The sequence below is a fragment of the Nannospalax galili genome, unplaced genomic scaffold (genome assembly GCF_000622305.1).
Source record: "Nannospalax galili isolate Female #2095 unplaced genomic scaffold, S.galili_v1.0 scaffold1051, whole genome shotgun sequence".
In the NCBI taxonomy this organism is placed as follows: domain Eukaryota; kingdom Metazoa; phylum Chordata; class Mammalia; order Rodentia; family Spalacidae; genus Nannospalax; species Nannospalax galili.
This window is the reverse complement of record NW_008331995.1, coordinates 622,686-632,922: the sequence shown is the minus strand read 5'-3', so window position 1 is coordinate 632,922 and position 10,237 is coordinate 622,686. Positions and strand designations below refer to the sequence as shown.

Genomic DNA, 10,237 nt, shown 5'->3' with positions numbered 1-10,237 from the left:
TTAGCCATGAGCTCAGGCACTGTCTGCTATGCCCCATCAGGTTTGGGTCCTGTACCTGAGAGGAACTTGAGAGAGGAGTCTTGGGGTACAAACAGGTGAGCTGGGGACCTGGGATACTGAAGGAAGGTGGGAGATGGGTCTTGCTACTACAGGGGTGTATATGAGGGGTAAGAGTCAGAAGATGGCTTTGAACAGTAGACTGATGCTGAACCAGGAGAAATTTTAGAAGCCTCTTACAGGGTCTGCACTCAGAGGGGAGTTCTGATTGTCTTGTCCAACTTAATGGTTAGAGGTAGAACTGAAGCTCAGAGAGGACAAGACACTCACTCATCCTGGGTCACATAGTGAGCCAAGGATAGACGTAGTTCCCAAATCAGGGACTGGCTAAGAGTAACAAGTTGGGGAGGGATGGCGGGGGGCATGGATGGAGGGAGACTAAGGTTCTTGGGCAGTAGACACATCTTTCATTTCTTCCTCCCCGTCTACCAGGCCAGGCACCTAGTGTTCAGTAACCCTCTGTGGGCTGGCTGTATCCACCTGCAGTTCCAAGTGGCACCAGAGACTTATGAGTTGTCTTTTGGGGAAAAGGATGTATATGATTCTAGCTAACCTCCACTAGCTAGCTGTGTGACATTTGGCAGGTTCTTAACCTTTCTGAGCTCATGCCTTTTCAGAGGCACAGCAGGGTTCCCCATGCTGCCCTGAGAAAACAGCGTGGCCCAGGAGTCCATAGAGACTAGATGTTTAGATGGCAGGATCTTTTGGGGTAGTAATTGCATGTCAAAACTCTCAGAGTGGTGACCACACACCTGTCCTTGAGGCCTCTGGCACTATAGACCTGAGCTGACATCGACTTTCCTTTATCTCCTGCTAATCTGCTGCCATGGTTTATCTTTGCCCAGACTTTCAAAGACTTAGAAAGCCAGGAGCCTGTCCTGGGCTCATTTTGTGTCAGATAGTGACCAGCACAAGGAGCAGGAAAACAGCATTTGCTCAAGGCTTAGCTGCGGAAGGGTTCAAATCAACAAACATATGTTGACATCTGCTTTGGACCACACCCTGAGTGGGCTGGGGTGGGTGGAGGAACACAGCTCCAAGAAGGGGTTGGTCCATGCCCTCTGGAAGCCATGATCTGGAAATTATTATCCTACAGAGAGTAAAGGGAACAAGAGGCCTGGGATGAGGGGTTCTGGCTAATTGGAAAGGATGCTGTGGAAGGCTGTCCAGATTCTTCACTGGACATCGTGTCTGCCACAGGAAAAGGCATGGACTCCAGCCTGACCTTCATTCACCAAATTCTTGTTATTCTTTGTCCCTGAGCCAGGAACAAGGCACTCTTCTGTTTTGAAAAGAGACATCATTTGTTGGTAAAGGTGGACCCTAGGCAAGTGAGAGCCCTAGCAGTAGAGGCCCTTGAGAGTATGCCACCCATTCCCCGTAAGCCAAACATGGTAGTACACCGCTGTAGCACAGCTACTGGGGAGCTGAGGAGGGAGGCTGGGGCTCCAGCCCTTGCATGGTTTTTAGACTGCTCAGAAGGGCCACCTGAATGAATGAACCATGTGGATGAGTAAGATGCATCCTGGAAAGCCCCAAGGTACTGTAGACCCTGGGGAAGGAGGTGGTCCCTAGCACTGAAGGACGGATCTGGTCCCTAGGCCTGAAAGAGGGTTTGGCTATGCTATGGGCTCCCTCTCAATTGGATCCTACTCAGGCTGAACCTGAGGTCAGTGGACAGCGTCAGAGGGACTGAGGGACTGGTGACCAGCAGCCAGGGATTCAGGGGAAGGTTTTATAGAGTTTTAGGTACCTTGGGCAGACAGGTGCTTGTGAAGGGGATGGGGTATTTTCCAGAGGGTAGCATGGCTGGAAAGGCAGGGATAAGGACACACTGTGTTCAGAGACACAAGGAAGAGATGGATGAGGAGACTTGGATAGACAATTTCCCCAGGATAAAGGCTCCAAGAATGAGACTTTTTTGGGAGTCTGCCCCAACCCCTTCCCACCAGCTCGTGTCACACAGGGACAGACAGATGACTGGAATGCCAGGTGAGGGGGAGAAGAGTGTCTGCAGGCTTTTGAGTGACAATCTGCACCAGAATCAGCGCTGAGACCCCCGGGAGTGGGAGCCACTGTAGGTTTTTAAGTGACTGGACAAGCCGAAGGGCAGCTCTGACTGCCGAATGATGGGGACCATTCCTCCCCCTCCTCCTCAGCTAACTGTCCTCACTGCAGCCAGCGGGACATGGGCTCCGGGCCAGCAGAGGGGCGGGGCGGGCACGTGGCCTTGGGCCGCCCCTTGGGCACGTGACCCGCCCAGGGCAGGGGCGGGGCGGGGCGGAGCCGTGCACCCCGGGCGGCCAGAAGGACAGACTGGCAGTAGAGCGGATTGACAGGCAGCAGGGCAGCCCTAGGTCCGGGCAGAGTTGGCGGGTGAACGTGGCTACAGCGGCGCGGGAGGGGACACTCGGGCGTCCCGAGGCGCCGGGATGTGGAACGGGTAGGTCCGCGTGCGCTGATGGCCCAGCACTGAGTGTGGGCCGCGCAGGCTCCTGGGGTGGGAGAACACGGGGTCCCTGCTGTTGTCTGCACCCCATTGGGAGATGCCCTGAACTCCCAGCCCTGTCTGCAGTCCCCAGGGGTGCATTGGAGCTGGAGGACACTGGCTGGAGTGATCCGAGTTGCTCCCGGGGTGGGGAGTGGGAAGGGTGCCGACGCCAACTCCTCGTAGCTCAGCTAGAGCGCAAGGGAGAAGTGGGGGAAGCGGGTGGTAATACCAAAGTAAATCTGGGGCATGCATTTAAAGGAGGAGGACACTCCCCACCCAAATGAACTCTGGGGAAGCCATGCAGTTGGAAAAGAGCTGGGTGTCTTCAAGGTCTCTGGCCATTTGGCTGGAACCTTAATCTTGGGGTGGGTGGTGCCGTACTGGAGGAGGACAGCACAGACCTTGAGTCCTGGGTGAGCCCTTTCCTGCCACCCCCCTTCATTGGTTCTTCAGGATGGCTCCTGTTCTTGCCCAGTCTAATAGGAGATCCTGTCCTGTGTTCACAGAGATTGCAGTCCTTTCTTGGAGTTGGGCAAACACCTCCTCCCCTGCCTGCAAAGACTTGGTCCTGGGTGGTGTTCCTACAAAGGCTGTCCCAGGATAGGGCTGTGCCCCAACAGCTGGGGAGGGAGGGAGGGGAGCAGGTGGGATTATTTACTAAGGTGAGATGCTGAGAAATAGGGTTTTCAGCCCCAGTCAGGGTGCCAAAGGCCAGTTGCTGTGGGAGGTGGGGAGGCTTGAGGCTTTTAGAGGGAGCAGAGGCCACCTTGTATTTGTTGGAATTTTGCCCCCAAGGAAAGAGGCTAGACTCAGAGAGAAAGTGGTTGGGATGTGTTCCTGACGCCTAGAGAGGTTGGGGCAATCCTGTTTGGGAATAAATGTACTTGATATCCTGTCTGGGACTGTGTGTGTGAGGAGCAGCCTGTCTGAAGGAAGCTGTGACCCTTTGTGCTGAGTGTATGGAGGCAGTTGCTGTGTGACCTTAAGGGTGCAGCCCTCCTTCTCTGGGCTGGGGACTCCATGAACACTGCATTGTGTGTGTGTGTGTGTGTGTGTGTGTACACATGGTGGCCAGAGGATGTCTTCTATCCCTCTCTTCCATATTCCCTTGAGACAGGGTCTGTCACTGAACCTGGAGCTTGATGCTTTTAGGGAAAGCGGATGGCCAGCATGCCCGGGAATCTATTTCAACCCCCACTACCACCTCCTCCAGCACTGAGGCTACAGGTGCTACATGGCCACACAAGACTTGGTGTAGGTGCAAGGGATCTGAACTCTGGTCCTCATGCTTCTGCAGCAAGCACTCTTACTCACTGAACCGTCTTCCTAGCCCCTAGATCCTTCTTTTGGACATGGATTCAGAGACTTAGGGATCAGAGTCAATTTCAGCATGCACTGGGGAACTAGGGGCCTAGACCTCACCTGCTCCCTGCAGCAGTTAAGGACTATGCTCAAGGGCACACATTGCCAGATTACTCTAAGTGACGCCCCAGGAGCTCATGACAGCTCTAAGAGGTATATCCTAGGAGCTGTGGGTTTTAGCCTAGGAAGAATCAGGGGCTCTGAGGCTTGGCCTCTGCTATAAGATGAACTGAACTGTCTTTCTTGGGTTTCTGCTAATAGCAAGGTCCGAGTTTTAGGCTGCTCTTCTGGGAATGGGCAGAAGTGACTGGACTCTGTAGGAACCAGGAAAGATCTTCCTTAGGACCTCAGCACATGGGCCTTGAACTCTGAATGGAGTGGCAACTCTAGTCTGACTTTTTTTTTCTTTTTCTTTTTTTAGTGACAGGGTGTCATGTTGCCAAGGCTGTCCTTGAACTCTCTATGTACCTAAGGATGAGCTTGAGTGTCTGATCTCCCACCTCCATCTCCTAAGTGCTGGGATTACAGGCACGCACCACACCTGGTTTATGTGCTGCTGTGGCTCCAACCTCTAAGACCTAAGTCCTAGGAGACTAAGGACCCCAGGATGGGGCAGATAGGACTCCCTGTTGGGAAGGATTCATGCAGCCTCCAAGATCTACCTATCTGCCCTCACCTCAACAGGTGACGGTAGCTTGCCTGCTGTTCTTACCCAGAACATTTGTGTTCAGGATGAGAGCCTTAGTACAACCTACATGCTACATGTCCTAGACTCTCCCAGCCTCTGTGCTAGCTATGTACTCAATAGGCCTTGGGAAATGAGGAGGGAAGGACTCAAAATGAAATAGATGGGAAGGGGTGAGGCTGGCGATGGCATCTGGAATCCACCTTGTGCCTATGGAATTATTTAGGGCTGATGTGGAAGCTGGCACAATAGACAGCCTATCTAGAGTCCCTCCCTAAGAAGATCAGCTCTTCCTCAGCCAACTAAGGTTGGAGCCTGCTGTTCATTTCCACAGTTCTGAGCTGGATTTTTGTCTGCTTGAGTTTGCATGGGTCTTGTATATGCTGACACCATTGCTGTAGGTTTGTACAAGAAGAGTCCCAGGAGCCTGTAGGACTCTATTTCCATATGGTCACGCACCTCCTCCCTGGCTCTTACAATCTTTCCACCCCCTCTTCGGCAGTGTTCCCTGGGCCTTGGGTGGGTGAATTCTATTTTATTTTATTTTTAATTTTTATTTGTTTTTATTTTATTTGTATGAGTGTATTGCCTGCACATAGGTAGGTGCATCCATGTTGTACAATGACCACAGAGGTCAGAAGAGGGCATTGAATCCCCTGGAACTGGAGTTATGGATGGTTGTTAGCTACCATGTGGGTGCTGGGAATTGAACCCAGGTCCTCTGCAAGAGCAGCCAGTGGTCTTAACCACTAAGCCAACTCTCCAGCTCCCAAGGGTGAATTTTAATATAGGAGTCCTGTCCAAGGACCCACACTCTGTAGACTCTTATTCTCTACAGTTTGAGCATTTGTGACCTTTTGTATTCCTGGCCCTCTGTTGCATCATGAGGAAGCTTCATTGATGAGAACTGAAAGATGCATTTGCATTCTTTTCATCCCCTGTTCTGTGTTCTGTGAGCCTTGGGTGTAGAGGTTGCACTGTAGATGTGCCACTTAGGCTTGGGCAGTTCACAGATAATATCTGTGTATGACCAGTTGTGGAACTCTATAATAATTTCTGTCTGTTGAAAAAGAAGTTTCTTTGATGGATAGTGACTGGGATACTTGCTGTAAGTTTAAGGATCCATGTTTTGCACATAGTAAGAAATTACATTTGTCTAGAGATGTGGCAGCCTTGGGGTTTTCTCTTAAGATCTATGAATTCTCCAGTTATGTGTATTTGGCTAGGTTTACAGTACCATATATGAGTTTCCTCCCTCTGGAGGGATAGGGAAGTGGCCTTTAAGTCCAATTATGTACCTGTTGGTTACCTACAAGATAAAAGTGCCACTACTGCACCAATGTCATTTGCTGTGCTGTCATTGATGTGGTTATTAGGCCTTGGAGCTCAGGTTGGCCCATCAATTGATATTCTCCCTTAGCAGCTTGTGTGGTGCTCTCCAAAGCTATGAGAGCTAGCCTTAGCCAGCTAGCTAACCTGGCTTCCAGGTTAGTTCCAATTCCATTGCCCCAAATCCTGTGTCCAAAGCATGTCCTGTCTTCATCAGTAGGGTCTTACCTTCATGTTCTAGGAGGTAATCAAGGGCTGTGGCAATAACCTTTGTAATTTTGGGAGTCTCTTGGACTACCCTACCAACAACTCAATAGGTTTCTTTTTAAACATTTTATTATTTTTATTTTATGTGTATGAGTGTATTGCCTGCATGTATGTAAAGGCACCCATGTCATACAATGCCCACAGAGGTCAGAAGAGGATGTCGGATACCCTGGAACTGGAGTTACAGATGGTTGTTAGTCACCATGTGGGTGCTGGGAACCGAATCCTGGTCCTCTTAACTGCTGAGCCATCTCTCTGCCCCCCTATTTGGTTTCTTGATCTCTTTATCCCACAAGATCTGCTGCTGTTCCTGCAGCATCCACCCACTATCTACCCATCCCACCCCCAATGGCCCAGGCCCACCCTGTCTTTTGCCTCTTCCTTTGCCTTGCCTTGACTTGGCTTATTGAATTCTGACCGAACTCCAGGCCCTACCATCATCAAGACAAGATGTGCCTCCCATTCTAAGGGTCCCACTCTGCCACCCTGCAGCCCAGGCTCAGACTCTGGCAGAGTGCCTAGTGTCTTCCAACAGCTGCCACTGTCCTGCCTTTTCTTTTCAGCTACCCACTTCCCAAAAGTCTCAGCTATCCCCTTTCGCTTCCCTGAAAGACCCCCTCCCAGTTCCTCATTCCCAGCATGGCTTGGGTACCACTGTGCTCATTCACCTTTCCCTTGGTTTTAAATTAGTTTAGTTAATCAATTACTGCACTGCATATTTTGCCTGCCCTCCTACCCAGCTCCAGCTCTCCCCCTGCCCATGGACCCCCTACAATGTTTTGTCTGTATGTCCCCTGCCAATTCAGGCCTGCCTGGCCAGCACAGTAGCCCTAGGCATCACTCTACCACCCCCACCCTCACTTGGGCACTGTCTCCAACTTCCTCAAATGCCATCTGCATCCTGCCTCCCTTCTCTGAAACCACCATTCATTCCCTCTAAGGGGACAAGTCACATGGCATGCTGTGCCTGCATACTGGGGCTCAGTTCCCATCTTGCCATCATCTTGCTGTATATTCCAAGCCTGGTCATCAACCCTCTCTGGTTCTTGGGTGCCTTAACATTAAAATTAGTCTGGTGGGTGCATCTCACTATAGTGCTATCAAGATACCCATGATGCTTGGATTGGTGGACTGGTATGAACCTGACCAGGAACCTGGATACCCTGTGCTCTTATTGGTTTGGGACTGATGGGCTAAGCTTTGCTGGGCTTGTAGGCTACTCAGAGATCCAGCCTATAAAACCTTTCCTGTGACCTCATTGATGCCTGGATGTCAAACAGCCATCAACCTTAGTCCCCAGTGAGTCTGAACCCAGCCCCTGTGCCATGCACTACCCCTGAGAGTGGGTTCCAAGCAAGATTTCTGTAGCATCCTTGGGTGTAGCATTGTGCTCCCAACATGCCCTCCCAGCCTCTGCTTTTTCAGAGCTGTGCTCAGGGACCTCTCCACTGCTTATTTAATGAACCATTGTGGCCTGGAAGATGGGGGTCCTTAACTGCAGGAGGCACAGCAGAGAGGTATGCCTGGTACTTGCTTTACAAAGACCTCACATCAGGCGGGTCTTCCAAGCTGGGGAAGGGTGGAAGCTCAGAGGACTGTGAGGGATCTTATCCAGCCTCTGACCAGGCACTCCCTAATCCAGGAAGGGTTTTAAGTATTCAAGTAACTGACAGACCAGAGAGTGCAGGAGTCTTACTTGAGAGGTGATGAATGGGTAGAGACAACATCCCTGCTGTCCCTACAGGGTGGGTCTGGTGGACTAAGGATTGTAGCTTCTGCATTGTGTGTTTCCTGGGGAAGTGACCCAGGAGGGCACTTCCTGTATGTGAGGGCTCTAGGCTCCTGAGCCAACTTCAGGATGGCAGAGGGGAGGGGGGGTGCCGGCCACCCTACCTGCCTCTGACCTTGAATCTTACTATTTCCCACTCCTAGGCAGACTCGTTCTCTTTATACATCGTATCCCACCCACAGGGCTCTATTCTTGAACAGTATGGACTGAGGAGGTCCAGGGATGATAGGTTCTGGTCTACTGGAGACCTGAGAGGTTCACATACAGGTTTGAGGGTCTCTGGTGGAAAAGTCTAAAGTGTGTGGAAGATCAGAGATCCTGGCTCAGCTGGACCTAGGATCCCTCTTTCCTCTGAACTTTCTGAGTAACCAGAGCCTGCCTTACAGCAGGGAAGCAGGAAGGGAGGAGGGTCTAAGACTGGACTTCCCTCCTCCACAGGCTGTGCCCTTCTTCCCCTCCTGCCCCTGCCACCCAGGCCCAGGCCATGGGGCGTTGTTGGCTTCAGGGAACCTGCTGTTCCCTTGTTTCCTACCTTTAGTATCTGGCCTTGGGCTTTTCCACCAGTGGAGAGGGAAGGGTGTTATTACTCCTAGATTGTCCTCTGACTGATAGAGAGGGTCCCATAGAAGTGGACTAAAGTCACAGCCTGCAGGCAGAATGGTGGGAACTCTTCCATCTGGTCCCCAGTTCCTACCCTGAGACCCAGCCACACTGCTGAATAAAGCTCAGTATCTGGGGGAGGGCCTATGTCTTGTTCTCTAAGGCAGTAGGTGTGGGCAATGGCAGGGTGGTCCTCACATCAGGAAAGCACTGGGGCCTGGCTCTAGCAACCTGGGATCCGCCCCATGGGTCACCCCTCATCCTTGGCCTGCAGTTCTTACTCATTCTATTGAAGTGGACAATCTGTTAGGTGGGATGCCCTGCCTGACTAAGCCAGAGTGACTGTGGCCATCATTTCCTACCTTGAGAAGATGGTGCTGGGCCCCAGGTTTCCAGGAGATATCTTTACACTCCTTCAGGGATTCGGGTGCCTATGGGTTCAAATGTGGGACCCAGAGTCAGGCCAGGCATTGTGAGCATCTCTGCCCAGTGTGGGTGGAACATTATTCACCTGGTACTGTGCCAAGTGGCTCCTATTCGATTCTCACAGTGCCCCCTGCTGGCTTATACCCCATTCTGCAGAGGAAGAGAGTTTCAAGGACTTCAGACTGTCTCGGGCTCATTCCCACCCATGTGTATCTCAGGGCAGATCTTAACCATGGATTCTTCCTCAGCCCCCACCCAGGCCATCACTCCAGCCACAGTGGTTTCTGGGCCTGAATAGAATCTAAGAAGTCAGTTTGGGCTGAAATTGGGTCAGGTTCCCTGCTATAGCTCATGAGGAGCCTCCTGAACCCCCTGGGCCCAGCAGCCCCTGATCATGAGGCAAATGTGCTATTTCCAACAGTCTCACCCCACACCAGGGCCAGTCAGCCAGAAGCTGGGGCCCAGGCTGAAGACCTGGCTGTCTGTCTCTACACTACCTCTAACCAGCAGTGAGACCCCAGGAAAGTTCACCCAATCCCCTCTCTCTGATCTTGCATTCCTTATCTGTAGGATGGGAACAAGACTACAAATGCTGTGGAAAGCATATTAAAAACACAGCGTGTGGGGCTGGCAAGATGGCTCAGTGGTTAAGAGCACTTACTTCTCTTCCAAAGTACCCAAGTTTGGCTCCCAGCACCCATGTTAGGCAGCTCACAACCACCTGTTGCTCCAGCTCTGGGAGATCCAATACCCTTTTCTAACCTCTGCAGATACCAGCACACATGTGGTATACACTCACACAGACACACATGCATATGAATAAAAGTAAAATTAAATCTTTAGAGGGGTTTAAAAACAAATAAAAATAAATTTTTAAGGGGATGGCAAGATGGCTCAGAGATTAAGAGATGGCTGCTCTTGCAGAGGACCTGGGTTTGGTCCTCAGCACCCACATGGTGTCTCACAACTGACTGTAACTCTAGTTCCAGGGGATCCATGTCCTCTTCTGGCCTCTATGGGTAGTGCACACATGTGGTGCACTTACATACATGTAGGAAAAACACTCATGCACATAAAATATAATAAGTAAATTCTTAGGCTGGAGAGATGGTTCAGTGGTTATCTAATGCCTTTTTCTGGTCCTCTGCAGACACTGCACAACACATGTATACTTACATATGTACAGGAACACTCATTCACATAAAATAAAATTTCTTTAATTAAAACAATC

At 51.1% G+C, this 10,237-nt stretch overlaps 1 protein-coding gene across 2 annotated transcripts in view; it reads left to right on the top strand.

Annotated features, from left to right (window-relative positions):
• The first annotated feature begins 2,339 nt into the window (after nucleotides 1–2,339).
• The window catches only part of Rab3il1 (RAB3A interacting protein like 1), a 21,442-nt gene continuing 13,544 nt past the window's right edge, over nucleotides 2,340–10,237 (top strand). For both annotated transcript variants that reach the window (XM_008827117.3, XM_008827116.3), the window contains exon 1: nucleotides 2,340–2,500. In XM_008827117.3, coding sequence (XP_008825339.1) covers nucleotides 2,490–2,500 — 11 coding nt within the window. In that variant the 5' untranslated portion in view covers nucleotides 2,340–2,489. The remainder of the gene's footprint in view (nucleotides 2,501–10,237) is intronic.